General features: G+C 45.8%; 7 protein-coding genes across 7 annotated transcripts; 4 read left to right on the forward strand and 3 right to left on the reverse strand.

Moving 5' to 3' along the window:
• Nucleotides 1–1,432: 1,432 nt before the first annotated feature.
• H6S33_012875 (uncharacterized protein) lies at nucleotides 1,433–2,808 on the reverse strand (the record flags this gene model as incomplete). Its single annotated transcript, XM_044844222.1, has 3 exons — nucleotides 1,433–1,684; nucleotides 1,749–2,121; nucleotides 2,195–2,808. 3 exons carry the CDS (start codon nucleotides 2,806–2,808, stop codon nucleotides 1,433–1,435), a joined length of 1,239 nt encoding a protein of 412 aa, XP_044694584.1.
• Nucleotides 2,809–6,750: 3,942 nt separating this feature from the next.
• H6S33_012876 (uncharacterized protein) lies at nucleotides 6,751–8,893 on the forward strand (the record flags this gene model as incomplete). Its single annotated transcript, XM_044844223.1, has 2 exons — nucleotides 6,751–8,809; nucleotides 8,868–8,893. 2 exons carry the CDS (start codon nucleotides 6,751–6,753, stop codon nucleotides 8,891–8,893), a joined length of 2,085 nt encoding a protein of 694 aa, XP_044694585.1.
• Nucleotides 8,894–10,297: 1,404 nt separating this feature from the next.
• Nucleotides 10,298–11,227, reverse strand: H6S33_012877 (uncharacterized protein; the record flags this gene model as incomplete). Its single annotated transcript, XM_044844224.1, has 4 exons — nucleotides 10,298–10,573; nucleotides 10,656–10,711; nucleotides 10,783–10,906; nucleotides 10,976–11,227. 4 exons carry the CDS (start codon nucleotides 11,225–11,227, stop codon nucleotides 10,298–10,300), a joined length of 708 nt encoding a protein of 235 aa, XP_044694586.1.
• Nucleotides 11,228–11,842: 615 nt separating this feature from the next.
• Nucleotides 11,843–12,707, forward strand: H6S33_012878 (uncharacterized protein; the record flags this gene model as incomplete). The annotated part of the gene is made up of 3 exons (XM_044844225.1): nucleotides 11,843–11,948; nucleotides 12,000–12,312; nucleotides 12,380–12,707. The coding sequence occupies 3 exons, from the start codon at nucleotides 11,843–11,845 to the stop codon at nucleotides 12,705–12,707; spliced, it is 747 nt and encodes a 248-aa protein (XP_044694587.1).
• A 1,241-nt stretch (nucleotides 12,708–13,948) lies between these two features.
• H6S33_012879 (uncharacterized protein) lies at nucleotides 13,949–16,519 on the forward strand (the record flags this gene model as incomplete). Its single annotated transcript, XM_044844227.1, has 11 exons — nucleotides 13,949–14,281; nucleotides 14,375–14,467; nucleotides 14,522–14,544; nucleotides 14,621–14,729; nucleotides 14,780–14,877; nucleotides 14,934–15,237; nucleotides 15,294–15,823; nucleotides 15,884–15,962; nucleotides 16,025–16,182; nucleotides 16,249–16,277; nucleotides 16,341–16,519. The coding sequence occupies 11 exons, from the start codon at nucleotides 13,949–13,951 to the stop codon at nucleotides 16,517–16,519; spliced, it is 1,935 nt and encodes a 644-aa protein (XP_044694588.1).
• A 1,391-nt stretch (nucleotides 16,520–17,910) lies between these two features.
• Nucleotides 17,911–20,655, reverse strand: H6S33_012880 (uncharacterized protein; the record flags this gene model as incomplete). The annotated part of the gene is made up of 7 exons (XM_044844228.1): nucleotides 17,911–18,702; nucleotides 18,755–18,904; nucleotides 18,957–19,546; nucleotides 19,608–19,951; nucleotides 20,016–20,173; nucleotides 20,223–20,445; nucleotides 20,528–20,655. 7 exons carry the CDS (start codon nucleotides 20,653–20,655, stop codon nucleotides 17,911–17,913), a joined length of 2,385 nt encoding a protein of 794 aa, XP_044694589.1.
• A 1,136-nt stretch (nucleotides 20,656–21,791) lies between these two features.
• Nucleotides 21,792–26,238, forward strand: H6S33_012881 (uncharacterized protein; the record flags this gene model as incomplete). Its single annotated transcript, XM_044844229.1, has 11 exons — nucleotides 21,792–22,627; nucleotides 22,700–22,772; nucleotides 22,845–23,033; nucleotides 23,105–23,344; nucleotides 23,410–23,632; nucleotides 23,712–23,845; nucleotides 23,926–24,099; nucleotides 24,177–24,403; nucleotides 24,469–24,870; nucleotides 24,922–25,804; nucleotides 25,864–26,238. 11 exons carry the CDS (start codon nucleotides 21,792–21,794, stop codon nucleotides 26,236–26,238), a joined length of 3,756 nt encoding a protein of 1,251 aa, XP_044694590.1.
• Between the last annotated feature and the right edge of the window lie 1,135 nt (nucleotides 26,239–27,373).

Below are 27,373 nucleotides of genomic sequence, written 5' to 3' on the forward strand. Positions count from 1 at the left end.
GCTGCTGCTGCGCCTAATAACTTATTATGTACTTACTGAGCTACTCTTCACTGTCGGTCGACCCAGTCAGACAAAACATAAGCAATTAATCTCAGATCTCTCTTTTTCTTTCCGCCTCGTTAAACATTGCCCGAACAGAGAACCTATCTCTTGTGCTTTTACGAGAGCTGTCCGCGAACTGCGACTGCGCATTGTTGCGGTTTAAGGTTAGCCTATGCTGGCTGTTATAGCCCTGCACCTCTAGGACACGGAGACAGCAGCAGCTACCGAGAGTTGGGAAAGCTGCAGTGATAGCCGAAAGACTTGGCGACCTTACCTGCATAACCTACGATGCTCTCTGGTCTGGGAGGGAGGGGTTGGTTGGTTGGTTTTGGCTGTGTGACCCTGCGTTGTCGTCGTCGCCCTGAGTGAGGAGGTCTGGGCAGGGTCTGGCTGGGCGGGTTTGTTGTTAACTTGCTATTACGGACTGGACTGCATGAGCCACAGCACATGTCAAGCTGTCCAAAAAGGCACCTAATGCCTTGCGCGTGGATACATCTGGCTAGTGTGTTTACTATACGAAGGCTGAATTCGGTGATATAACTATATGTAATCTAGATCTGGCGGGAGACTGGAAGATCTGGTCCCCCAGATATACTCGGGTAACTACACTACGTAGCCGAGCCAGTGTACATGTATGGATAAGAGCTGGCAATTGCAGCTACATATGGTGCGCACACTCTTAAAGGTGATGGGGTGGCATACGGAAGATACAGAAGTGGAACAATTGTGGCTGCAATATGGCCTCATGGGCCAATAAGAGGGCCCATTTCTAGCCTTCTGCTGCATCACTACCATGGCCTGATCAGGTTTGCTTCTTTAAGGGTATAAATGGGTATAATATTGTTCCACTTTGTTTAGTCTTGGCGCTTTTTACATACTAAAATACCGAATTTCAAGCTTGAATAACTTTTTAACTAGGAGAGATATCAAAAATCTGGTTGGTAAAATCATTCCTCATCACTAGTACTTCAATTTTACCGACCAGTTTTTTCATAATTTGTTTCATTGCAAAGTTATTCAACCTCGACCTCGCCCCGATTTTTGACTACCTTTATGACTGGGCGCACCATACATGTATGTATGTGTGTACAGGCTAATAAACAAGCGTGCATGAACAGGGCTACGTTTTGTTTGGTCTGAATTCTTTTCGTATTACCATGTACCTAGGTAGAGGCACTCTATTCATTATAAAAAAACCAAAGAAAAAAGGCGAAGTTGCCTCTTAAATATCACCACACTTGGCACATTCCACACATCTCCCGCTTCCCAAAAATACCCCCCCAGTCCCGGCCCGCTCCCAGAAAAAGAAAAGAAAAGAAAAAAAGGTACCCTACACCCAAGCCCCCAAGCCCCCCAACCATCATAATAATCATCGCATTACATCATATCATTAAAACATAAACACCGCCAATGCAAACACAACTGTACCCAAAGTGACCCTCATGTCAACCATCCCCAGCATTGAAGCTGATCCCATGAATTGCAAGGGGGTAGTGGTGGCATTTGTGCCTGCCAATGGTGTAGTGGTACTGGCGGCAGGGACGCCAGTGGTACCGGTTGATGGTTGGTACACGGTGGCCACAGGCGTTGCTTCAGTCGTTGTCGTTCCCTCGTATTCATTATAGTCCGAGTCAACCAAGGGCTAAATTAAGTCCATTGTCAGAAAAAGCCTATCATAATTGATAGAGATTATCGCAATAACGTACCCTCTCAATCGTATGGATAACACCGTTCAGAGTGATCGCATCACTCAGAACAATCCTCACGCCATTGACATACTTCTCCCCACCTTGGACAGTGATCTTCAACTTTTTGCCCTGGCATGTCTGGAATTCTGTTCCATCCTTGAGCACAGAGTTGTACAGAGCAGCGCCATACACGACATGGGCCTCAACAGATGCTGCGGTTATAGAACAGTTGCAGGAGCTATTATATGACCCGTCGATCGGTGCGAAAATGGTGACTTGGTCTGCGGTATCATACTTTTCCTTCAGTCCATTGGCTTCTACTCCACCAAGAAATTCGGCGGCCTCAATCTGTCTTAGTGAACTCGAGGCCGTTTCGGGAAATTCAAAAACTCTATTAGAAATGTCACTAGTTAGCAAACAAAACTTGACTAACTCGATCCCGCCTTATGAGAAGGTAAACTCACCGATCAAGGATATAGATTATCCCCTGTTTACTCTTCAGACTTCCCCACTTAATGTTCGATTTCTTCCCAAGTCCAGTAGAAATTGTAATTCCAGGAAGTTTTGGTTCCGGAGGATTCTCAAATGAACGCTCTTTCAACCGCTTTGAGTCTCCCGAGGAGTCACCAAAGACCAGACCGATGAAGAGGTTTCTCAGGTTGTGACCCTTCGCTGCCGTTCGAAGTGTTATCGGCTCGCCTCCGCCACTCTCAGTGTCAGCTCTCTTGTTCTGACGTGTTGATGTCCTTGTATTTATGTAAGGCGATGGATTGAAATTATCTGCAACATAGAGATTCTGGTCTACAAAGGGATTTCCGCGCTCTTGAAGGGTGTTTGTTGTAGAGTTGGCGTAATCTGCTAAAGCATCGTTTGATGGGAGGAAGATGCTCATACCACGCACAGGGGCGTAGACACTATTGTATATTTCCGGATAATTTCTGAAGTATTCCCCAATGCCAGTAAGTTCGGGCGTTTGTTCGCAGAGATCGATGATATCTAGGGCTTCATATTGGGCGAATGCAGAGCCAGCAATGGAAGAGAAAGCCAGGAATACTGAGAGCATTAAAGAGTTCGTCATGTTGGCGGGTGGGTATAATGTGAACTTAGCTAGTGAAAGCTTTGTGGATTAAGGCTTGAGTTTGGGTTCTCTTAGACTCGAGGGGGACGGAACCAGCTATTTAACAACTAACATGGACTGCCAGCGATTGGCTTCATTTACGTACCCCGATCAAGATATAATTCTCGATTGATGCTGCACTGCGCCGCCGTGTTCTGCACGAGAAACAATCAGCCTTAGGGAAAATATACATGTAGCCTACCACACACCATGCACATAGTACTCTAGTAGTAGTATGTAGAGTACCAGTCTAGCCAATACTGTTATGCAGTAAATGGAAGGGTACGTGTGCCTAGAATACAGTACTCTACCTACATACCGTACTTACGTCCCAGAATATGTACTCTACCTACTCGCAATTTCACAGCGTTTCTGGACGCAACTGCTATTGCATACACAGAAAAAACCCGCCAAGGCTATCTTTTGTATGGCATGCAATAGTGGTCGCGTCCGGAAACGTCAAAAAACTACGAGTACATAGAGAGTACTCTAGTACGTACTCACGATAAATTACCGCATGCCGTGTGTGGTAGATTACCCACTAGCTAGTACCACATAAATGTAACTTCATGTACACGTAGAGTAAATCTACTGTAGGTAAAGTTACGCTTACATGTACATGTAGTTCCTTTTAGGTTTTCCCATAACTTATTTACAACAAGTGAGACATGCATAGCAATGTAAAATCTTACCACATCAACGGAATCACGTGTTCTCCAGTAGAGTACCTACATACACGATTGAGGCTCACTCTAACACATGGCTAGATTCCAAAAATATCGAATTTATTGTTTCCGTTAGGCGATGACCTGCAGCTTTATTCGGGAGTCTCCCGATCTAGAAGTAATCCCACCAAATCGGATACAGGGACCTGGAACTAGCCGACATCCGGCCCGTCATAGGCCGTATATACTACAGTGATGGGGAGAATTATTGCGAAAGTGGGTTTTCCGTGACCCGATAGTCCCATTGGCTCTTGAAAGGACTTTTGCTGTGAGCACGGACCAAGAAACCCACTCCTTTAGCGCTGACTTTCGCATTAATTCTCCCAGACTCTGTACATAGAGTTGGTACTCTACCAGCACATACATAGTCTATAAGCTACATGTACAAGGCTCTGGTATTAAGTGAGCGAACTAGAGTAAATGGGGTGTTGACAGGTGAGGATCCGTTCACTCACTAAATGCCAGAGCCTTGTATGTACCCCAGATAATTGGGTATTTGCAAGTGAACACAAATAGCACGATATTCTAAAAGACAAGGTTTAACAAAAATCCCTACCTATATCAATATATATCTAGGTATCCAACAACATGCATGTATCATGTACTCTACTTGGGGCAGGCAATAAGAACCTGAAAATGCAAGCTGCAAGCAGGGGCTCAATTTGGTGTAGCTTTTCGCCAGCCGCGAATCAGAGGTCGTTACCATAAAAAGTCATTTTCAGGTTCTTCTTGCCTGCCCCGAGTACTTAGTATCCCATGGTGACTTGATCTCTCAACCTCGTTTCTCAAGACCCCAGCCTACTCTACACCAGACTCTAATCGGTCGTGTCTCGCCAGTCAATAGGAATCTAGTACTTCTATAAATTTCCTTTTTTTAACCATAACTCCGTAGGTTGATTGAACGGTCAAATTAAGGCTACCACCATCTTAGCTAATTAGGAGATTATCCAAAAGAATGTATTTATCCCTTGGACCTATCTAACGACATTACATGAGATTATATGATTTCGTCCCCTACGCTCAAAGTGGTGTGCCGGCCGGCGCCGGTCTTGATCAGTATATATGTAGGTAGGCGTAATTATAATACTTGTTTCGCAGTACAGGTACAGGTATATACAGTGAACTACGATATACATGTATTAATAAACCTATATCTATATACTAACTTCTCCTCACACATTTGGGTTATGACCTATGAAACGACTATGGCTCCTTAATCATCCTCTAAAATAGCGAGTACTTCGTGAAGGGGAAGTCGAAATATTCGGAAGGACTTCATCCAGAGAATGAGCGGCGGCCTAGTACATACATGTAGCTACATGTACTTATATACACTATATATGGTTAATTAGAATCGGAAACTTTACACAATTCTCTATTCAATTGCTACATATTACGTCATGTATATATACCAACTATAGTACATACACTACTACAAATACCCTCTAGATCTTTTGCAAGTACTCATCATGTTGCAATTGGCCATGGTGCGAATATCCATTATGATATATTCATTTAAACCAAAAATACGTGTGTATCCAAGCCCCAATATATAGAGTATTTACAGGCATGTTTTATCCGATCCTTCTAATTTTATCATAGAGAAATGTTCTCGCAGATATCCTTATAATTTAGCAGTGCCTATAGCAACATCAAGGCAATTAATGTATTAGTGTTCGAAAATCAGGTTAAAGTAATATGGTGTCCTGACCATGGAAATAAGCCCAGCAACGTTTAGACAGCTACATGTATGTATGTACATAGCTGCACTAGATGATATAAATAATAATGACCCTCAGATCGTTGGTTGTGGCTAAACAGGGCACCAGTAAGCATTCTAGTTTGTGTGCGGCGAAGGCTAGCGGCTGTATACCGGGCGTGGCGGTGCTGTGAAACCGTTGCCCATATGATGCATACATACATGTATAAGTACATACATAGAGTACATACATACATTAGACTCGGCGCAGGCAAAATAGACTCTACTCGTATGTTCATAGCGTTTCCGAACACGACCAATATTGCATGACATACAAAAAGGTGGATTTAGCGCTTTTTATATGGTATGCAATAGCAGTCGTGTTCGGAAACGTCATGAATTTACGAGTACATCAGTATTCTACTTGATTAGAGTAAGTACATGTACAGTTTGAAGTCACTTGCAATTGGGAAACTGATCTAGCATGTAAGGGCTTTTATCTTACATTAAGCACTATGTACATGTATGTAGAGTACATTGTGCTAGCTAGCTTTACATACATACTTGTATAATGTTGAAAACGGCCTTCATACATGAGAATTGGGAACAAACAAAATGACAACTACGAAACCTGCATGCAGTCGCACAACTTCAGTCTTAAGAATCTATTTCTTCAACATGTGTGACCTGGTATATACATGTAGCGTGGTGTGGGTCCAGGTCAACTTGTCTTTGAATTAAAGCTTTCGATAGAATGAAACATTATCAACAAGCTTAATGATTTGTTCCAGACCTGTATGTTAGAACTCGTGGCTGGCTGGTATAGGAATAACATGCAGCATGCAGCATGCATATAAGACTTCAACCTATAGTACATCCGTAAACCCAGGCTTGCCCGATAAGCAAGCGGATAGGCTCATCGCCATCCACACCCGTTGCTCAAGGCTTTGACTGCATGCAGGCATGTGCGAGGCTCCACTGATAATTAGATACCCACATCAATTCTCATCCACTATTTTCGGAATATAAAGCCCATGACAACCTCTAGGCTACATAATCCTATAAAGTTAGAGACCCAGGCTCTCTGTGGATACCCCACCTTGCTATGCAATTTTAATCCAGCTGTCGCGTCGACTCACATCAAGATTACTTCCTTTGAGTTACAAATCGTACAAAAGCCACCAAGGACCTACTCTCTCAGAATTCCAACCCACTACACCTGAACATACAATTTCTCGAGCTTTGTGCATTTTAGCACCGTCTATAAAATAGTATATACATTATATCAAGGTATGTGGATATCTGATAGAAGGCTTAATTACATAAATAAAGCGACCTATATGTACATAGTTATATCTTTTCAAAGACACTTCTAATGCATTTGTACTAGAGCTATAGCACGTGCAGCCAGAAAACCAGCAGACCGACCGGCCTCCATAGCTACGAGGTTCTGGTTTCAGTTACCAGATTGTATCCATAATGGCAGTCAGTTCAGCCCTCGATACAGATCTACCCAGGAATGTCTATCTTCTATGGAAAGCTTTTATGATGCCCACCGATAAAGGCGGCAAACTAGCCATATCAGTAGACGATAGCACAGGCGCATACTTTCTTTCCGCATACACAATAATCCTTGGCTCGATGTTCGGGTTTTTCTGGCAATTCATCACCTACCTGATCATCACATGGTACCCAACAGAAAATGATAGCAGGGTATGGTCTCGAAAAGATCGCAATGATTTCAAAAAGGATGGCACTGGTAGCAAGCCATTGTTACCGGATCAATTGTTGGAAGTTCGCCGAAACAAGGCCAACAGGTATATCGCTCTCGTCAGCATTTGGAATACAACAGATCCAGCCTCAGCCATGCTATTGTTGATGGAGCACGCTTGGATAATGTGTAAAACAGTAGGGGATCAGGCAACATGCATGTTAGATGTTATGGTTTTACTCCTAACTGCAGGATTTATGATCTCTGCTGGGGCCGCCCGTGTGCTCATCGCATCAACCCTTTTTATAGGCAACGAATCTCCAATGGGCAACGTTGCTCCTGTGAATCCCTCAAATGTGTTCTACTGGTTACCAGGAACGACCCGACCGATGATTATCGAAGCATTTACATTTGGTGTATCCTCGTCCCAGAGAGCTGCTGGTGCTATAGAATCAATTTCCGACGAGACGAGGCAAAAAGTTTCGATCGTCCACGATAAGCAGAGTATTTCTTACAACTACACCATAACGGGTGTAGAATTCGGTCTACAGCATGCCAGTTATCTAACTTTCCCTGTCCGCGGGAAATGCGAGCTTATTTCCGATTATATAGACACATTAACCGATCCTGATAATGACATCTATTATTATCCATATCTCCCCAATAATGTATCAATACCCGCAAGACTGTCCCTCAGAGCACCCGTCGTAGCTGCAGATTGGGCAAGGGACCACAAAACTGGCACCCTAACCGGAAACTCCTCGTACATTTTGCTTTTCGAAACAGTTATGCAACAAAGTTTTTACAACACAACTGATCCAGTGTATGAGACCGAATTAGTCGATGCCGACCCAAACTCTCCGCACTATAGAATCAAGCGAGGCAGACCGTTCCTTCATTGTTATGAGCAATCATATTGGGCTTATAAAGATATTAAGATTTATAATCCACAGAATATCGACCAACTTCCCAACAGTGTGGTTCCCGGAGCTTTGAGGGATGAGCTTATCCCCTTTCATTTTTCACAGTCGAGATTCCCCAATCTAGTGAGGACTCTTGGAGGAGCAGTTCTCGTTTCTTCTTCGAGCAGCTACGGCGGGGTAATCGACGCGGCTTCAGCAAGTTGGCACAAAGACATGGAGCGTTTAATTTACGTAAACTACGTGTCGTCCCGGAACGCCTTCCGAGATTCGGCCTCCTTAACCACCTTACTCAAAGAACGCCCCGATAGAAATGCTGCCACAGAAAATGGAGTTCCAAAACAGGGTCTCGGTGATATAGTTGTGGGTACCTCAAAAGTCACGACAATGTCAATCGTTGTCCTCATTGTCATTCCAGTCGCGTGGATATTCGTTTGGTGTATCATCACGATCTTCAGATGCAATAGATGCACATCCCGAAACAGCGGAAAAGCCTCCCGATTCACCTTGCGAGCGGTTGGACTTCAGGCTACACAGATGTATAGACTTCTAGACGAGGAAGTATGCGGTGATCGAGACGACTGGCAAGGCAGGAAGACGCATATGCCCTACATTCTCAAGGCAAAGGGCCCTAAAAGTCCAAACCCTATGGCAAGTCCAGTGAGTTCCGACACGATAACGAACTCCCCATCTCCTCAACTGAACCCTCCAATTCCTCTTTTCGCTGCCCCTAAAGTCGTGAAAGATGAGAAGGATCAGAGGTACCATCTCAAATTCACCGGACCATTGAATTACGAGGCGAAAGTGGATAAAAAAGAGCGTCTATGGAAGTGGAAATATGTCGCTGGTGAGCCTCTCGAAGAAGCTAGGACTCCTAAAGATAAGGTTTCTAAGCTCGCTCAGAACTGTAAGTTTTCTACAATCCTTGGCTACAATTTATCATTCTGTACTGACGTTATCTGAAGTTGATGACAAGGGTTTAACACGCTAGAATAAAGATTTCTAGTGAGTATATAGTTTGGTTGGGCTGTGGAATTATTGCTTGAGTTGGAATCCGGGGTTAAGATAATGTTTGAAGTTATGTTGGGGTTTAGCGTTGGGTGTCTCCATATCTATTGGATGAAGTTGAAATGGTGTTGGGGTGGCGTTGGTTTCTTTATTATTGGGCTTCATGATGCTCTTCACGATCACTGCATGCATGTACCCAGGTACTTTTTCTGTTGTTATTTTCTGTTTATTATCTACGGTCGTTGTCTTTATATTTCCTAGTTCAATCATAATGTCAAGTATTATTTTAGTTTATCAAATAACTGTCCTATACGCCTTTTTCGCGATCGACTGTGTGAAAAAATCATACTCCTAGCCAGCCTGCACTCGCCAGTCTTATATTCAGACTACAGTTTCTTATGAACAGAGTAATTACAACATCACCGACTAACCGTCGGCAAAGATGCCTCCCCCTATCATTTTTAAAGTAGAAATATGCCCACATCGTGTGTGATCACAGGTTATCACTCGCTTTTATCCAGAAATACCTTTTTATTATCTGCAACTTTAACGTTGTTAGCTCGCCGCTTCGGTAACGTCGGAAAGAACATTTAGTCGTTTATTCAGAATTAATTACCTCCCTTCATCTATAGTTTATGCTGACATACGAGGTTCTATACACGTACGTGATCTACGGGTCATGGAATATCACTCGCACGGTTATCTATTGGGGGGACTTTTTTTTGTTTTTGTGTAGCTCTTGGGAACTTCATTGTATATAGTAGGCTCTCGCATCATGCTACGCGGGGATGGGATTAGCTGGGCGTGTGGATAACTAGAATTACATAGCTGTTCTGCGTGGATGTTGCAATTGGTAGTAGTGAGAACTGGCGATGAGGTGGGGGTATGATGGATGTAGATATTATTCTTATCCCATTGCCGTTGAAGGATACGAGATTGGGTTTCCTCCGGTTACATACAGATACGCTTAGTCAGAATGAGAATGGTGCATTACATTATATTCTTGGTTGTGTATGGCGGTGCGAGTGATATTTCATGAAGGAAATCACCGACATGGGGAATTGTATGACCTTTCGTATGTCTGTTTTTCTAGTTATTGGTTCTATTCTCTCTATAGGTTCCTCTTGTTGCTTAGATGCCGGTAGGCGGGGCTATGGGGCTTTGGCTTTGACGTTTCTAAATGTAATTCTCATTCGGCCTTCCTTCCTGCCCGAGTTTTTTTTCTCTACACCACCACCAGCATGAATTCCCCAACTCCAAGTGAGATATTCAAAAAGACACAGAATAAAAGAAAGAAAAAGGGAATTCAATCACCGGAATTGATACGTACAATACACTTCTCTCACATCCAACCACACCACACCCCACCCCACCCCACACGCACCACTCAATGCCCATGCCCATGTCCGCCATGCCCACCACACTCCTCCCCGCCGTGATCATGTCCATGTCCATGATCATGCCCATGATCATGCCCGTCGTCCTCACCGCACTCATGCTCCTCATGCTCATGCAGCAGGCCCTGACTCTTCAGCGGCAGCAGCAGGCGGAAGGCCGAGTTGCCGTTGAGGTAGTATCTGTGCAGGCGCTTGCTGCGCAGGAAGCCCAGGCGCTCGTATAGCTTGATCGCGGCCGTGTTTGTGATCTCGGTCTCTAGCGCCACCTGTGGGGTTGCTTCTTGTTTGTTTTGGGGAAATCGATGGGGGGTGGGGGGCTCAGGGAGGCAGGGGTGGGGGTGGACGTACTTCGTCGGCGTCGCCAAAGATCATGGCGTCGATGGCCATTTGGACGAGTTTGGTGGCTGTAAGGGAGTGTCAGTGGTGAGGTAGGAGAGGAGAGGGATGTGGGGGGGGGGGGGGGAGGGGGTGGTACCGATTCCTTTGCCCCGGTATTGCTCTTTGACCGCTAACATAGCAATGTATCCACGCATCACACCGTTACGGTGCTCTTCGAGCTTCGATACTACAACACCGATTATCTGCTCGCCGTCCATCGCCTACCACTCACCCCACCCCGTCAATAACCTGCCGAACACCAACCAGGAAGGGAGTATATAGACACCCACCATGTAGCACAGGTTCCCCCACTGGTACAAGAAGTATCTATACACATAGATGCTGTACGGCTCCGACAGGTCGCTAGAGATAAGCTGCCGGATGGCCTCGAGCTGCTTCGGCTCCTGGGCGGCGTCGTAGCGCGCATAGCTGATCTTTAATGGCACCTCGCTGGGGAGCGGGGTTGCGGCGTGGGCGCTCATGGCTCGGATGTAGGAGAGGAGGTCGGTGATCTGCTGGACGGTGGGCTGGGGGGTTGCCATGGTGAGTGCGTGGGTGCGGTGCCGCTCGCTGTGCTAGTGGGTACAGGGTAATAATAATGCAATTAAGGTTCTGGGGACCGCCGGCGTTGTGTGCTACGTGCGTGTGCTCGCTGGTAGTGCGGGTGGAGCGGGTGCTGGCTGGTGATGCGTTCGTTACCCTACTTGGCTGGCTGGCTGGCGGGGTTTGAAGTGCGGGACGAGTGCAGGGTTGTGACCAGCACTTGGACACAGCAAGGCTACATGTACTACTGCTTGGGGGTTTGGATTGGCAGGAGAGCAAGACTGATGTAGCATTTATTTGGAGAGATATGCCTCCTGTTGCTCAGTTGAGTTTGAGTTAATTTGAATTGCCCGATGTATGTGCACCACCATCGTGCAAATACCAATGAGGGCCCAGAGCTGAGACAAGCCTCTGGAAGATCGCTTATCGATAAGCCGTGTGTGCACCCTGGCAACTTTGGCGGTGGAACCCCAAAACATCACCGGAGATATTCCCACAACCAACATCAGTCCAGCTTCACATCCAACAACTAGTCTCACCTCTACACTCACCTTTCTACAATTACAATTACTACTACGATTGAACGACAAGCAAACCCGCCTACCACCCCCAAAATGACCTCAATGACCTCCTTCCTCGACCCCCACCTCGAGCAAATCACCCTCTCCTCCCAAGCCCTCTCCACCCTCCCCTTCGCTCCCCCTAAAATCTTCACAAACGGTCCCTCTCCCTCCCCCCCCTTCTATCAACCGCCCAACTAACAAACCCCAGCAATCCTTCACTCCACCGACATCGTCTCCCTCATCCGCGACACCGACGCCCACGAACGCGCCCTCTTCACCGTCCCCTCCACCACCACCTCCACGTCCACCGCCACCGTCCCCGACGCCGACAAGAAGGGCCGCGTCTCCATCGCCCCGCGCAGAAACACGGCGGTCTACTCCGTCCTCGGCGGCGACATGGTCGAGAAGCTGCGGCGCGGCGGCGCGGGCGGGGTTGGGCGAGGGGTCGGTGGCGTGCCGATGCCGACGGGGGATGTGGATGTGGAGGTACTACTGATGGGCGCGGAGAGGTTGGGGGCTGTGTAGTATGGATCGCCCCTTTTTTGTGGAGAGAGAGAGAGTGGGTGGGTGCTGATTAATGTTGTGTAGTCATATCCCTGGTGCTGCGGAGCGGATCGAGAGGGCGCGGGAGAGGTTCGAGCAGCTGTCGGAGTCGCTGGAGAACTATGAGGCGCTAGTAGATGCGCAGAAGGCCGAGTTGGACCTGCTGCATGGGCGGAGCGGTGGTGGTGAGGTGGAGGATGAGGAGGATGATGCGATGGATGGGGTGGTGTATGAGGATGAGACGGCGTATCTGAGGCCGGGGGAGGAGATGGTGACGGAGGAGATGATCCGCAGGGAGGAGGAGGAGATTGGGGAGTTGGAGAGGAAGAAGGCCGAGTTGGAGGCGAGGATTAGGAATGCGGATAGACGGTAGGTAGCGTAGGAATAGATAGTTGTAGCGTCTTGGTTTGGGAGTTTTCTTCTTTTTTTTCTCTCTCTCCAGATGGATAGCTAGATAGAGCTGTGTTCTTTTTCTTTTTTTTCCCGTGATTCTGTATTGATTTGGGATGGTCATCCGATAGCTTCAGTGGGCACTAATTGTATCCGCGCTCAGGAGTATCGGGACACGGGGGGCTCCCAGTGTTGTACCAGATATTAGGTTGTGTAATAATTGGCCCAGAAACGAGGAATGATTTTTACAACACTATCATCCACCCAGGTCTCTCCAAGCCAAGCAAATTCACCCACTCTCCCGGAATACTGAAAGGAAACTACACATATTGGAAAGGTCCATGACACCAACTAGCTCTTCCACTCGTAAGGGAGAATAGTCCGTAATGGATTTGAGTATAAATACCTATTAAGGTGTTATATAATAATCGACGAGTGATTTATCGTGATTTACATAATGGGGGTAGCCATGGACCCTGGCGAGACCAAGTTCACTAGGGCAACCAAATGGTCCTGAAACGCCTTGGGCTAAGCTTCCTCCTCTAGTAGACCCTGGATCTCAATCAGTTAGATGTAGATATTTCGTTCTGATACAGTTAGCGGCGGGAGAAACGAAAACGGTAGCAACGCTCTTAAGGTTGGTAGGTATCACGTTCAGTCGTTTCTTTCCTTTTTCCACGATACCACAGGATTTCTAAGGTTTGGTTTTTGCTTATTGCTCTGGTCTTACGGATATAAAGAATGACTGTAAGCACCGAACACGAGACTACACAAATATTCGGGAGTCTGACAAACGCTCGCGAGTGATCATTTATGATCCCACTAAACGCCCAGCTGATCCGACCAGGGTCTCTCCCGCCCCACCACTTGTAACACGTGAAAAGCGATTTACTTTCCACAGGGCTGGCGGGATCGCGGGACACAAAGTTTCCGTAAAAGTAAAAAAATATGATGACGTTCCATGCCAAGCTGCGGCTCTGGGAACGAGACAAGACAAGATACACATCCACACCCGCCCCCCCGGGCCCCCCTGTCCGTCGGCGGCATTTCCGAATGGCTGGGTCCTTAGTGACAACAAACCAGAGAGAGGGAGCTTGATCTTCCCTCACATTCCATACCCACTGCTACTAACACAACACAACCACTGACTGAAATTCTTGCCAATCATCCCGTCTTTTTTTTCTTCTTCTGCCTTCTTACTTTAACCCCCAATCCACCTTAGACATGTCGCCCAAGAAACGGAGGGGCAATAAGCACCCCTCATCCGAGCCCACTACAGCAGCAGCAACAACACCTCCGCCTCCGCCTCCTGATGACTCGTCGTCGAAGAAGCAGCCGCAAAAGACATTACCCGTGATTGTCGAGAAAGTCGAACACCCCGCCAAACGGGCCAAGAAGCGCTCCTACACCCTCGTGTTCATCATTGGCGGGCTCGTGGGCCTGTTTCTCGCCGTCTTCTTTGCAAAGAGCCAGGACATTGTGATTGGGGACTTCCAGCTAGGGTCGTTGGTTGATGTGATCCCTGCGGGCATACTGAAGGAAGCTACAGATATCTCGGTATGTCGCCCTCGCTCTCGCTGTCGCCTGCACGGCGGCATCGGTAACGACAACGCTTCTGCTATGCCTATCGTACTGACCCATGGACGGCAGCAACGGGAGAAGGATGTGGTGAGTGCGGATGCGTTCCGCGTGGGGTTGGCGTTGAAGTCGGAGGGGTTGGAGGCAAATCATCCGGTTATTATGGTAGGAGATCATTCCTTTTCTGCCGGTGTTAAGCTTTGTGTGTTAATGGAATAGGTTCCGGGAGTCATCTCAACAGGGTATAATACGGAATAATCTGCTGCCGATCTCAAATGCTTATCGTCCCGACTGACACTTCGGTTCACGCACATTTAGACTGGAGAGTTGGGGAACGGGTGAAAAGAGCCGGCCATACTTCCGGAAGCGGCTATGGGGTTCTTGGAGCATGTTGAGGGCTATGGTTACGGACAGAGCTACCTGGAAGGTAGGTTTATGCTACTAGGAATTGCCTGCGCCGTTGCTTATCGGTTTTAGCAACATGTAATGTTGGATAAGGATACTGGTCTTGACCCACCTGGCATCAAGCTTCGCGCCGCGCAGGGATTTGATGCTACTGACTTTTTTGTTACCGGGTATGCAGACTCTACGGGGAATTGAGGCGGGTAGAGTGTTCTGACAATAAGGGTAGATACTGGATCTGGAACAAGATTGTAGAGAACTTGGCGAGTATAGGTTACGATCCAACAACGGCTTACACTGCGTCCTACGACTGGCGACTGGCATACCCGGATCTTGAGAAAAGAGATAAGTACTTCTCACGGCTAAAGACTTACATCGAAACGTCAAACAAGCTCTCCGGTAAAAAGGCCGTACTAGTTGCGCACAGCATGGGCTCGCAGGTGGTACACTACTTCTTCAAGTGGGTCGAGGCTGAAGGGCACGGTAATGGCGGTAATCGATGGGTGGAAGATAACATTGATTCGTTCATAAATGTACTTTTTTCGCACTTCCAAATTTCTGGGGCCTTACAACTAACTATCCGTGACAGATAAGCGGTTGCATGTTGGGGGCCGTCAAGGGCGTTCCCGCTGTCCTCTCTGGCGAAATGAAGGACACAGCTCAGCTAAATCGACTTGCTGTCTTTGGACTCGAGAAGTTTTTTAGCCGCGAAGACCGCGCAGAGATCCTCCGGGCTATGCCGGGAATTTCAAGTATGCTTCCAAAGGGTGGTGATGCAGTCTGGGGAAACCTAACATGGGCTCCTGATGATAAACCGGGACAGAACGTTAGCTATGGCTCGTTCATCAAGTTTACAGAGGGCAATTCCACCCATGGGCATCCGCGCCAGAATCTAACTGTAGCCGGAGGTTTGGAGTATCTGTTGAAGAACTCCGACCCTTGGTTCCGGAAGCAAGTCCTGAAGAGCTATTCTCACGGGGTTGCGCATACCAAGAAGGAGGTTGAGGCGAACGAGAAGATCCAGTCGAAATGGGTAAATCCGTTGGAATCAAGGCTACCGTATGCACCAAGCATGAAGATCTATTGCTTTTATGGAATCGGGAAAGAAACCGAAAGAAGGTACTCTTCATTCTCTTCACGTCAAACTCATATCGAGTCTTTTACTCACATCATCTATAGCTACTATTACCAAGATATAACAAGCCCAATGTCATCATTGAACATCAGCATTGACACAAGTGTCAATGGAGATGGTAGCGTGAGTAATCTTCCATTTAGGTTCCCAAGTCATTAAAGACGTTGTGTTGAACATCTTTACAGGATCGCGGTGTCGTGGTTGGAGAAGGTGACGGGACAGTGTCTTTGCTCAGTGCGGGATACATGTGTACAAAGGGCTGGAAGATGAAAAGATACAACCCAGCAGGAATCTCAATCAAGACCTATGAGATGCCACATCAACCTGACATGTTTGATATCCGGTGAGTGATTCATTCCAATGGTCTTATATACATCTTGGCACATCACTAACAGTAGAATGTTTCCAGAGGAGGACCAAACACAGGAGATCATGTCGGTAAGTACATCACTGTTTATCCTTCCTTTATTTAGAATCACTCTAACACGATCTACCTATCAGATATTCTTGGCCGTCAAAAGCTCAACGAGTTGATTCTCCGCGTTGCTGCGGGTCACGGTGATGCGATCCCTGAAAACATTGAATCAAATATTCGGGAGATTTCCGAAAAGGTTAAAATTCATGATGGCGATGGAGACGACTTCTTTGCTAGTTGGGGTGTCCCCGGTTTCTCGGGGTAGGTGTTAGACGCTATATAAGTTTTTTTTTAGTTTTTTTTGGAGAGGTGCTTTTTTTTTTAGTTTATATTATTTTTCTCCTTTTTAAACAAAAACTGTGGAGGGATTAATGCGGTGGCTTGGAGTTTGGCTTCTCTTTTCTGCTTGGGATGGATTTTATTTTGAGGTGTGCGTGCTTGCTGTCATAAATTATATATCATGATTAGATTTTTTATGCATTTGGTTTACAGAAAAAAGGTAGACTCACAGATTCATTTCGTACACAACGTCAAACCACCGAAACCCCGAACCCCCCCCCCCCCCCCCCCCCCCGCGGGTCATGAGTTTTGCGGATACACGTAGATTAAGAAAAATCCGACTGGCCGGAACCGGAGGTTTGACATACCGACACGGGTATGGCTAGGTGTTTCCCGGGACGTCTTGGCACTATCCGGCCACTCAGATATCACTTCCGGATAGGGGTAAATTATAAGGTGAGTTGATCGGCTCATCAGGTTAGACGGTGCACCGAGCGTTTGATTCCCCGGAGCTTGGAAAGTCTGTGGGGGTGGGAGTAGAATATAGTGGTCCGGAATTAATATCTGTAAGCACCTCTACATAAGTTTGTTCAAGTGGGGTTAGACAGCAATTAGAATAGAGGAAATTGAAGTTTCCGATATGCTATGGTTTGTGAGTAGATAACCTGGCCTAAAGAAAGGGGGGGTGACTACATGTACTACGGGGAAGATAATGTGTAATCATAAATTATCACTCGAACACAGCACACAACGTTACCTACATGTAGCCAACCTTATGTGGTCTCGTGCTTACTAAACTCTTTAAAAGCTTTATTAGTTGTACAGGGTAGAAGGTAAAAACAAGGAGCCGCTACAAACTAGGGCTTTACATGATCATGGTCGCTCCGCCGTTTTTGGCTTTAATTGATAGTTGCTGGGACCCGATCGCCTAATTAGTCGAACTTAAATCTCCGGTACCACTCAGGGTAAGTGCCCCATGTATTTAGCCGCATGGCTAACCTTAATAAGTTACTGGTATTTGATGTTTGGTACCTGTTGGCCGTTTAAACCCCCTCGAGACAAAAAAACCACATTATCGTTTTAGGACGGGATATCATTACAGGCGATTTGATCATATAGGATGGCAATCTTACGTCGTGACTTGTTTTTGGCCCGATTCCCATCCATTTCAGAACCCTAGCACATACATGTAATCGTTGACCAAAAATTCCTGCGACTAAGAGAATTTGAGAAAACGACGTATTAGTGAAGAAAGAAGAAGAAAAGTTGACAATTGCCTCCATCCCATAATCCCACAAAAATACTCCTAATCAAGCCACTCTTAATCTGTTGCCTACAACTACAAAGTTTTCTTCGCCCGTGATAGCTTGAAACTACTCAATAGGGACTAGCAACAATATTCTGTCGAGACCTGGTTTGCCTGGTAGGCATCGCAATACTATCCCTTGACGGTTTTTTGAAGGTTGCCTTCTTAACCATATCTACCGCGTTCGGCAAAGCCACAATGACATTCTTATCGCTTCCGAACCTAAAATTATCTGCTTTGACCTCCTCAGCATACCGTTTGATGGTGTATTGAGTTTTCTTCCCTGAAACGATCTTCTTAATACTCCATGTAATCATAAATGGCCCGGTTGAAGTAATAATCGATGTTTCGGATGCATCCAAACCAGTATTGAATTTCGCTGCCGTAAAAGATAGAGGTTGTTTTGTCTCCGCTTGCATTTGCGCCACGTGCTCTGGGTTGAGTCCTAATCTGCGTGGGCGTGGCTTTGAATCCTTCGGGAAAGCCTTTTCGAACCCAAGTTTGCCCTCGTTCTTTCCTTCTTGCTGGAGCGCATCAATAAGAAGAAGATACGTTCTGCACGTCGCCAGAATCCATCGACCATCCGCCGAGACATCGAGGCCGATGATTGCTTCCCCAAGAGCCGGAATATGTGTTTTAGCGTTAATACCTAGACGGTCAAACATACGGATATCCCCTTTAGTTGAGGCGACAGCGATATATCCCTTTTCTGTGGTTGCTGCAGCGGAGAAATCATTCTTGGCGACATACTGCTTAAGTTCCGAGTCGACAAGTTTGTTGCCAGATAAACGAGGGTCAACACGATAGAGTGCATTGTGAGAAAGACCAAGAAAAGTTGGCTCGCTGGACATTTGTGCGAATTTCTAGGATCTGTCAGTTAAAGTCGGCTCCAAATCAAATTTCTAGTGACCGTACACTTTCCGGGGCAAAAATGTTGATAGGAATATCATCATGCACTTTCCACTCATCAACAACCTTCCCATACTCTAGATCCATCCTATAAACGCTATGTGGGTTATTCGCATCTTGCATGATCATACTGGTGTCTTCTCCATGTAGCATCACCTACCACGTAGGTTAGCAAAGTTAGCCTATCAAGAGTTAGAAAGGTATAAACCTTTTTGGGTTCGAACAACCGTCCTTTCGGCGTCTGGACTTTTGTAATGTTTGTAGCAAACTCCAGTTCGTTATTGTCGGTGTGCTTGAATACACCAATCTTACTCCCTCTCACAACGAAACTTCTATCGTGCTTATATCCAACAGCTAACTGGCTGTTCTGTTCTCCGGTTGAGTTCCCCTTAACATGTGTATCGTCCTCCTCTTCATCACTGTCGTATTCTTCGCTGCGATTACCTGCATCTTCTTCTGCTTCCTCAAATTGCTCCTCTTCCTCCTCCTCTTCGATATCTAGTGCATCCTCCATAGTTGTATCTTGGAAGGCTTCAAGGACATATTCCCGGTCTTGGCCTTTGGCCTTGGTCCATTTTTGCTCGTTCAATTGTTCCCAGAGGGCACGCATGAGACCTTCTTGGAAACGTTCCTCGGTTTCCATGTCTTTGAAGCGCAAAAGCCATGAGTATGCCGATCCGTCTGCGCCGTAGTGATTAAAGATGAAAGAGAGGTATTCGAAATTGAAAACGGGGTTGATATCGGCAATTACTGGTTGGCCCAACCAAGACCTACTCTGGCCCTCGATTTGAAGCCAATCTGTACAAACATACCATTAATTTCAAACGCCCTTATAAGAAAATGTAAGTATAAGACATACATTGCCACGGTCCGACTTCAGTAACTGTTGCCATAACCTCGGAGTCCTGTAATACGAACGTGGCGCTTGACAAATCGAACAAATGCAGTTCTGCACTTTCTGACGATAGAATTTCTCCCACCTCCGGGGCAACTGCAGCTTCTGGTGCAACAGTAGCTGTAATAGGAGACAGCTCCTTTTTGTAACTTCTCGTTTTTCGAACAGGAGTTTCAACTTTTTTTGCCGGAGGAGGCATAGCCTTGCTTGCAGGAGATACGGCAGTTGGTTTTGTTGCGGAGAATATGGAACTGGATGTTGTAGTTGTAGGCGAATTGGGCGCCATAGAAGCAGACGGGATTGGATCACTTCAACTTCATTGTTAGGATCTTGGTTTCGATAATATACGACGCATGGAGAAAGTGTAATTACGAAAAAGAGAAGTGATGCAACTCCTGTTCTGTTGCTGTTTCGTGACTTCTCCTAAATTTTCTTTCAAACTGACATTGTATAGCTACAAGTTCGAAAGTGGGAGCTGAACTAGGCTGTACACTGGGGTCGCAAATAAACTCGTATAAATCACCAGGATCCTATGGCAAAGTCAGAAAACATGTGAGAAATATGAGGATCCCTACTAACCCCACTCAAATCCCTCCACGCAAAAACCGCTTGCCCGTCACGAATGGTGTACCGTAGGTGCAGGCCCTCATCAAGCAAAAACGTCTTTTCGTCCTTTGTGTCGTCGAAATCCTCAGCGTCATCGACAAGCTGCTCTTCTCCTTCTTCGTAAGCACGCTGGATTACCAGTTGATAGTGAAAGTTAGTTGACGTTCTACGGATTGTAGCAGCAGCATCCTTAAATCTGTATTTTAGATAGCAAAATCAATAATTTTGAACTTCAACAAAGGGCGTGGCCAAACTTGTTTCCCCATGGAAAAACTCACATGCATTCGCTATGGCCTTTAACGGAGTTTGGTCGGACAATATAGAGCTGACCTTGATCGAGCTGGATGATGTCTTGTTTAGTTGAATCGCCAAATATTAGCTTGCCCACATTCCTCAGCATGAACATCTTGATTTGCTCCTCCGTTCTGTCACTTGCTCTCTATCTAGCTGTCGATATAAACACGAAGAAGCTATGTATGAGGGAGAAAGATGATTGTTGGTGGGATATGCAGATTTGTAGCTGTGGTGTTTTTAGGGCAATCATGTGCAAGGAATGCTGCAGGGAAACGCGAGCACAATGACGGGGGAGGGGAAATCACACACACGAAACTGCGGGGTGATAACAATCTGTGTTTGTGGCGAATGGGGCGGCAACGGCCGCAGAATCTACTTGAATGTTGTGGCTGCTCAGATTAGATGCACAGCCTACGGTGAGACCCCTGCACACACGAGCCAAAGAGGTGGAGCCACTCCCCGCACAAATTATCGGAAGGGGAGAGAGCTAGAGCTCGAAATCAAGTGCAGCAAGCAGACCAACACGAAAAAAGGAGAAGAAGCAGAATTACGTAGAACTCATCTGAATTCGCAGATACTCGCAATCTGGAATTTAATGCGTGTAGCACAGCTTCATCTGTGCGCCGTGCATTCCCACTAGTACTAAGGAATTTCTGTTCCTGAATTGTTGCTGGTGGCCGGCCGCCGAGCACGATCCTTCCCAGCGAGAATCTCCCTCATAGAGTTACATCCTCTTTAGCGGTTCCCACTCAATCATTCATGTACTCTTAACTTTGACTCACCAGCTAGTCTACAAACTGTTGTTACTCATCCGCCCACTCACTAACAGTCAACCTACGAGTCTACGCCCTTGTCACTCCGTTGTTAGGCTGCGCGTTGTCACCTGTTCTATTGAGACTCAAGCTCCTCTTGCTTTTTTCCCTTTATTCCTCCTTCCCCTCCCCTTCCAGCGCGGCGTCACCCATAAACCGTCTGTTCTTAAATCTCCGACTCACTTCTCCCTCGACGTCAACTCAAAAAGAAGAAAAATTGCCCGAAACGAGTTGGAAAAAGGAAAACGAGAATAAAGAGGGAAAGGAAAATTGCACTACAATTGACGAGAGCTGCACTTTTCTTGCTGACTTTGGCTAGCACTGTTTTCTTTGCTTGCATTCCCTATTTCTAGACAACCCCCAATAAACTCAGCACATATCCCAATCCGCCCACGAAAAGAAAGTCCGTCTACAACATCACCTTTCAAATTCCAGTATGGACGGAGGCGGAGGAAATGTTGTCACTGCCGGCGCGCCGGCCTCCAACGGTATAGATAACAGCAGCGGCCATCAACAACCCCTCAACCAGATCAAACAAGCCCTTGAAATTGTATACGACCCGCATTCCACCAACGACTCCCGGAAACAGGCGGGGCTTTTCTTGGAGTCTGCAAAAAGTGAGAAGGAGGCACCCTATCATGGCTTCACTTTGGCCTACGATAGGGGTCAGAACGCCGTAGTAAGGCATTTCGGACTGCTTCTGTTAGAACATGCTCTAAAATACCACTGGGATGAATATTCGGTCGAAGAAAGTACCACGGTTCGGAACTGGATTTTGTCCTTAGCTGAGAATGTCAAGATGGACGGGGGAGATCCTGTATATTTACGGAATAAGATTGCACAGCTGTGGGTAGAGGTTGCAAAGCGCTCATGGGCCAACGAGTGGCTAGACATGGATGAGCTTCTTGCCAAACTTTGGGAAAATTCTTCGAGAGAAGGAAATCCTGCGCAACGAGACTTGGTCTTATCAATTTTGGAAAGTTTGGTTGAGGACGTTTTCAATAGAGAGGATTCGGTGGCCGGTATTAGGAATACACCATTGAGCAAGGCGTGTATAGACATATTTACGCCTATGGCAGTGCTAAGAGAGCACTTTCCTCTGCGAGATCCAAGTGTGGTTCTTGTATCCGGGGAGGAAGGCTGGCTCGCAAGACTTGTGGGTATGCTGGAACAATGCCTGGAGGCGGGCGTACAAGGCAATTCCGAAGTTGAGGCGTGCGCGATAAAGGTTTTGGGAACTTTGAAGGCTTGTATGGCTTGGGCTATCCCAAAGTACGTCTCTATATCTTTCAATTCGTAGTTTTTTTTTCTTTCCAACACTAAAAATTGACTTTAACAATTTAGAGCCATAGCTGCAGCAAAAGTAGTTGAAACCGTTGGGCGATCCCTAATGGTAGAAACGATAGCAGTACAAATGGTAGCTACATATCCAGACTCATGCAAGCATATTTGTGCGTCTACAAAAAACACGCTAAGACGGATAATTTAGGTCGCAACAGAGTGCCTTCACACTCTGTTTACAAGGATCCTCATTGAGGACGATGACTTTCAGAAGATCGTTTGTCCAATGTACCATGCCCAGACAGTGGATTTGCTGAGAAAGATCTTCAACTGGATACAAGTTGACCCGAATAATATTGATGAAGAACCTTACCTCTTCTTGAAGAGATTCTCAGAGGTGAGATGTGAAATTCTCGATTAACGAAAGAATCATTGAACAATCACTAACTCTGTATAATCCTATACCAGATGGTTGCCAACCTCGCTAGTTTTGTAGAAGAAAAGGCGAACTTGATGCTGCCGGAAACCGACTTATCGGAGTTTATGAAATTGCTGTTTGAGATCACTAGTCATAATAGTCTGGCGGTTTCTATACCAGTATTGAACGTCTGGACCCGAATTGTGAAAAAGGATATCCTTAGTGAGCATGAAGCTGTTTTACCACTGATACCTGGGTTATTGGAGTTGGTCACCTCCCGACTGATGAGGGTAAGCAGCCCCTTTAAAATTGCATGTATCTGGCCAATATCAAAACTGAACTAAACTTTATCTAGTATGAGGTCATGGAGGATGACTCGAATCCAATACTACTCTTCCTGAATGAAGATCTTGATACTATCCCAGAAAGACACGCGTTCCTTGGAAACTATCGAAGGTTCTGTCAGAGTATTGTCGAGAGTATGGTGAGAAAACGACCATTCGAGGCGTTTCCATATATCATGTCTCAAGCAGAGAATTCCTTAACTGGCATATATAGTAGAAGCCCTTCGGTTAATCGTAAGTCATCATGCAGGAGTCCTTTGCCTTCTTCACTTTCTTCAAATGGGTATATCTTTTACTAATATGTTTAATGCAGTGGAAGAATATTGTAAAAATTCAAACGCTTTCCTAGAGCTAGATGCCCAGTTCACTGTCATGGAAGCGGCTCTGAAAGGGTACATCAGGTGGGCGGATGGCGTGACTAACAACCCTTCCGCTTCGCAAACAAACGTATGACTCCCCTATTTAGATTTTACATTGCCCAGTATCACTTACTTCAAACTGACCACGATCTGCTCTCTCCGGATTAGTATAACACCAATCGAGACGAACTTGAGCAACGGCTTGAGGGATGGTGTGAACGAGTTCTTAATATGAACTTTGAAGATCCCATGATACGAAGAAGAGTAATTCAACTAATGGTTACGGTTTCTACCTCGGCCTTGCACAAAAAGGCAGATCTGATGCTAAAGATTCTTGAACATGTTTGTCCATTCTTTCTTTTTTTCTTTTTTTTTATCTCGCATGATTAAAACCCACGCTAACTAGAATTATTTTATAGGTTCTGCTTACCAGGCCAGTCGAACATCCAAACCATGCCTATACAGATGCTGTCAAGGAGCTCATGAGTGTTTGCACTACTGAAATTCAACGTTTGGCGATGAAAATGCCAGATCACTTAATGCTGGTCTACGATCAACTTCAAACTAAAATCAACGAGATTGTGGCTACAGAGAACGTTGATGACCGTACAAGAATAGCTTTTCACACGTTTCTCTTCACGATAAAGTATAAACCCTATCACCCCCCCCCCCCCCCCCCCTCTTTTGATGCCCAAACTAACGAAATGGCAGCCACCGGACAAAGAATATCGACCCGCAATTGCGTCAGTCACGGTTGGAAGGATATATCTTCCCAGTCCGTGAGGCCTGGAGAGATCCGGTACTTACCGAGTCTCTGCAGACTTTTCAAGGCTTCTGTCAAGTTTTGGGACTGGATAAGGTTCAAGATTATTTAGTTTCAAGGCGTGTAAACGAAATTTCGGACTTCACGAAACAACCTTTGGACGAAGAGGGCCAAGCCTTACAACTCGAGCTTACGGAGAAGTTCAAAAATCTACCAATACGAACTACAAAAGCTTTCTTAGCCGTTTCCACTGAGCAGTTGAGAAAGCCATCAAATGCATATAACATTTCATGTGCGCTTTGGCATGATTCTATACCTATGATTCTTCCTAATTTACTTAAATTTCTCAGGTAAGTTTCCCCACGCAGCTTCGGTTCCCAGGAAATTAATAAAATTGGTAGCCATGCACATGCTTTCCACAATCCAGCGACCTGGCAAGGGCTTCAACCTGAATTACAGAGTGTTATCCGAAAAATTTTAACAGATCGTTTCTGGCAAGCTGGAATCTCTACTGGTAGCCGAGATGAGTTTTACGAGAACGTAACAAAAACAAAGACGACGATGGAGGGCCTCGCTTCCTCTATCAGGGGTGCCATACGAATGGTTAGGGAAGCTTGCTACTCAATCTTGTGGTGCATGTCGAGGGTGGATGTCCATTTCTATGGACTGAATGAACTTCCGGGGCCGCTTGCATTGGCGCTTTTCGCGGATGCACACGCCTTAAGCTCCCATCAGATGTCGATTCTATTAAATATGACGAGATACATCATTGATGACTGCCCGACGACACTTAGAGCACACTTTTTAACACCATTGCTAGCGAGCCTATTCGCCCAAGTAGACCGTAAGATCAGTGGAGAATGGGATGAGCTTATGCAGAAGGGACAGATTACTCAAGATGATGATAAGCTAGCCGAAGAAATGAAGGAGGAAAGCATTCTCAGGCAACTTACGTACACAGCGGTTTTGATTGTTGCAGGGCTCCTAGACCCCCAGAGACCCGGCGAAGCAGTCAACGCAAATCCGGGTTTTCTAAGCCAGGTTGCAGCGCCAGAATCACAAAGTGTTGGACCTGGGGAACAAATAATGAGAGAATTTATACTATCAATGGATTCTGTCTTAGAACCATTGATTTTGTTTTGCACCCATGCATTGAGGATGAGAGATTCGAGATGCTGTGGAATTATCATCAGGGTTTTTAGATCGATCGTGCCAGAGTTTCAGGCGGATCGTCCTGACATAAGAGAATTCATCTGCCGGGAGGTGCTTATGGCCGCTATCGACGTATGTTTTCCACTTCTTCACTGCCCCACCGAACTTGTACTAATGATATATTACCCCAGTCTCTTCACGAGGATTATTTCGTCGATGTCCAGAAAGATCTTGCGCAGCTTATTGCTACTATATTCTTGCTATACTCGCCCACATCATTAACACCCCGAAACCTACTCTTGTCGCTTCCTGGTATTACGGAATACAAAGTCGACAGCTGCTACAAGAAGTTAACTGTAGCTACTAGTACACGTCAGCAACGTGCATTGATACTAGAGCTACTTGACGGTCTACGTGGGGTCGCAGTTAGTGAAAAGGGCAAACTTCTAAAATCCGCACCAGCCGTCAAACAGAGGACTCAGGCGGAGAGGAAGCAACAAATGCAATACGCAGAAAAACGACAGGAAAGCCCAGACCTCGGGGGGGTTGCAGATATGTTTGCATAAAGACTCTCAAGCCTTTAATTTTGCTAGAAATCTAACAGTCCGCTAGAGGTAGATGAGGGATGTTGAGTAAGGCTTCATTGGTGCCATTAAAGGTGACGTTCATGGTTTAGCTTCCTTTGCGTCTATTTTTTTCTTTTCTTTTTCCTGCATAATGCTTAGAGAGGGTTGAGGGAAAGGAAACGACGGCGTATATTTGGTAGTAATCACTAGTTTTATTTCGGTCTCATAGCTCATTTGAACGGTTTGTATGATTTTGTCTTCAATCAACATCTCTTATGGAGAGTTACTTTTCACTCGTAGCTCTCTGTAAAAGGGTGACAACGGATGAGTGATAATATATGATTCATCTTGTCCAAATAAAACCCCGATGCCTTTGTAATTGATATCACTTGTAATAAACAAACTATTCGGGCATTTCCTTTCATTTTTTTTCCGTTTCAATAGATTATCTAACTACACTAAAGAAAGCCGTACAATGAATTTTTCGCCTCTGTGAACCTCACCAGCCTTGCGCGCAACATACAAGCAGACAACGAATGAAAGGAAATAACCGCTAAAAGACAACAAAAGGAAGAAATTCACTCAAAAAAAGGGCCCGTTTGGGAAAGAATATAATAAATCAAATGACAAACACAGAAGAAATGGCCAACTCGAGCACCGAAGTCTTAAGGTTAACGAATGGAAGTGGGTAGCAGAGTAGAGAGCGCAGAGTGGTAGAGTAGAGTAGGACAAAGTGAGTTGAAGAGACAGGCATAAACACCAACCTCCGAACCAAAAGTAAAGAAAGAAGAACTCACTGGCCAGACGTTTTCCTTTGAAAAATAAATCTTCCTCAGTTGAAGCCTCCTCCCCCGCCTGCCAAATATATTACACATACGAACCGAATTACTATATCAGAAAATAAGGATAGAAAACGCAAAAAACTCGACACAGACGGTAAGAAAAATAGAAAGAAAGAAGAAAAACAGCCATAACGAATTTCCCTTAAGCCCAAATCCATCCTTTCCAATCCCAAGCCGCTATAATAATCTCCCCATTTTATTGCCCCATACGCAGAAAATGGTAACGGGGAAGATACGAAAAATTCAACATAGAACGAAGAGAGACGCAAAAAAAGTAGAAAAGAAAAGATACA

Source organism: Morchella sextelata, assembly GCF_020137385.1.
Source record: "Morchella sextelata strain SCLS chromosome Unknown scls_9, whole genome shotgun sequence".
NCBI classification, from domain to species: Eukaryota; Fungi; Ascomycota; class Pezizomycetes; order Pezizales; family Morchellaceae; genus Morchella; species Morchella sextelata.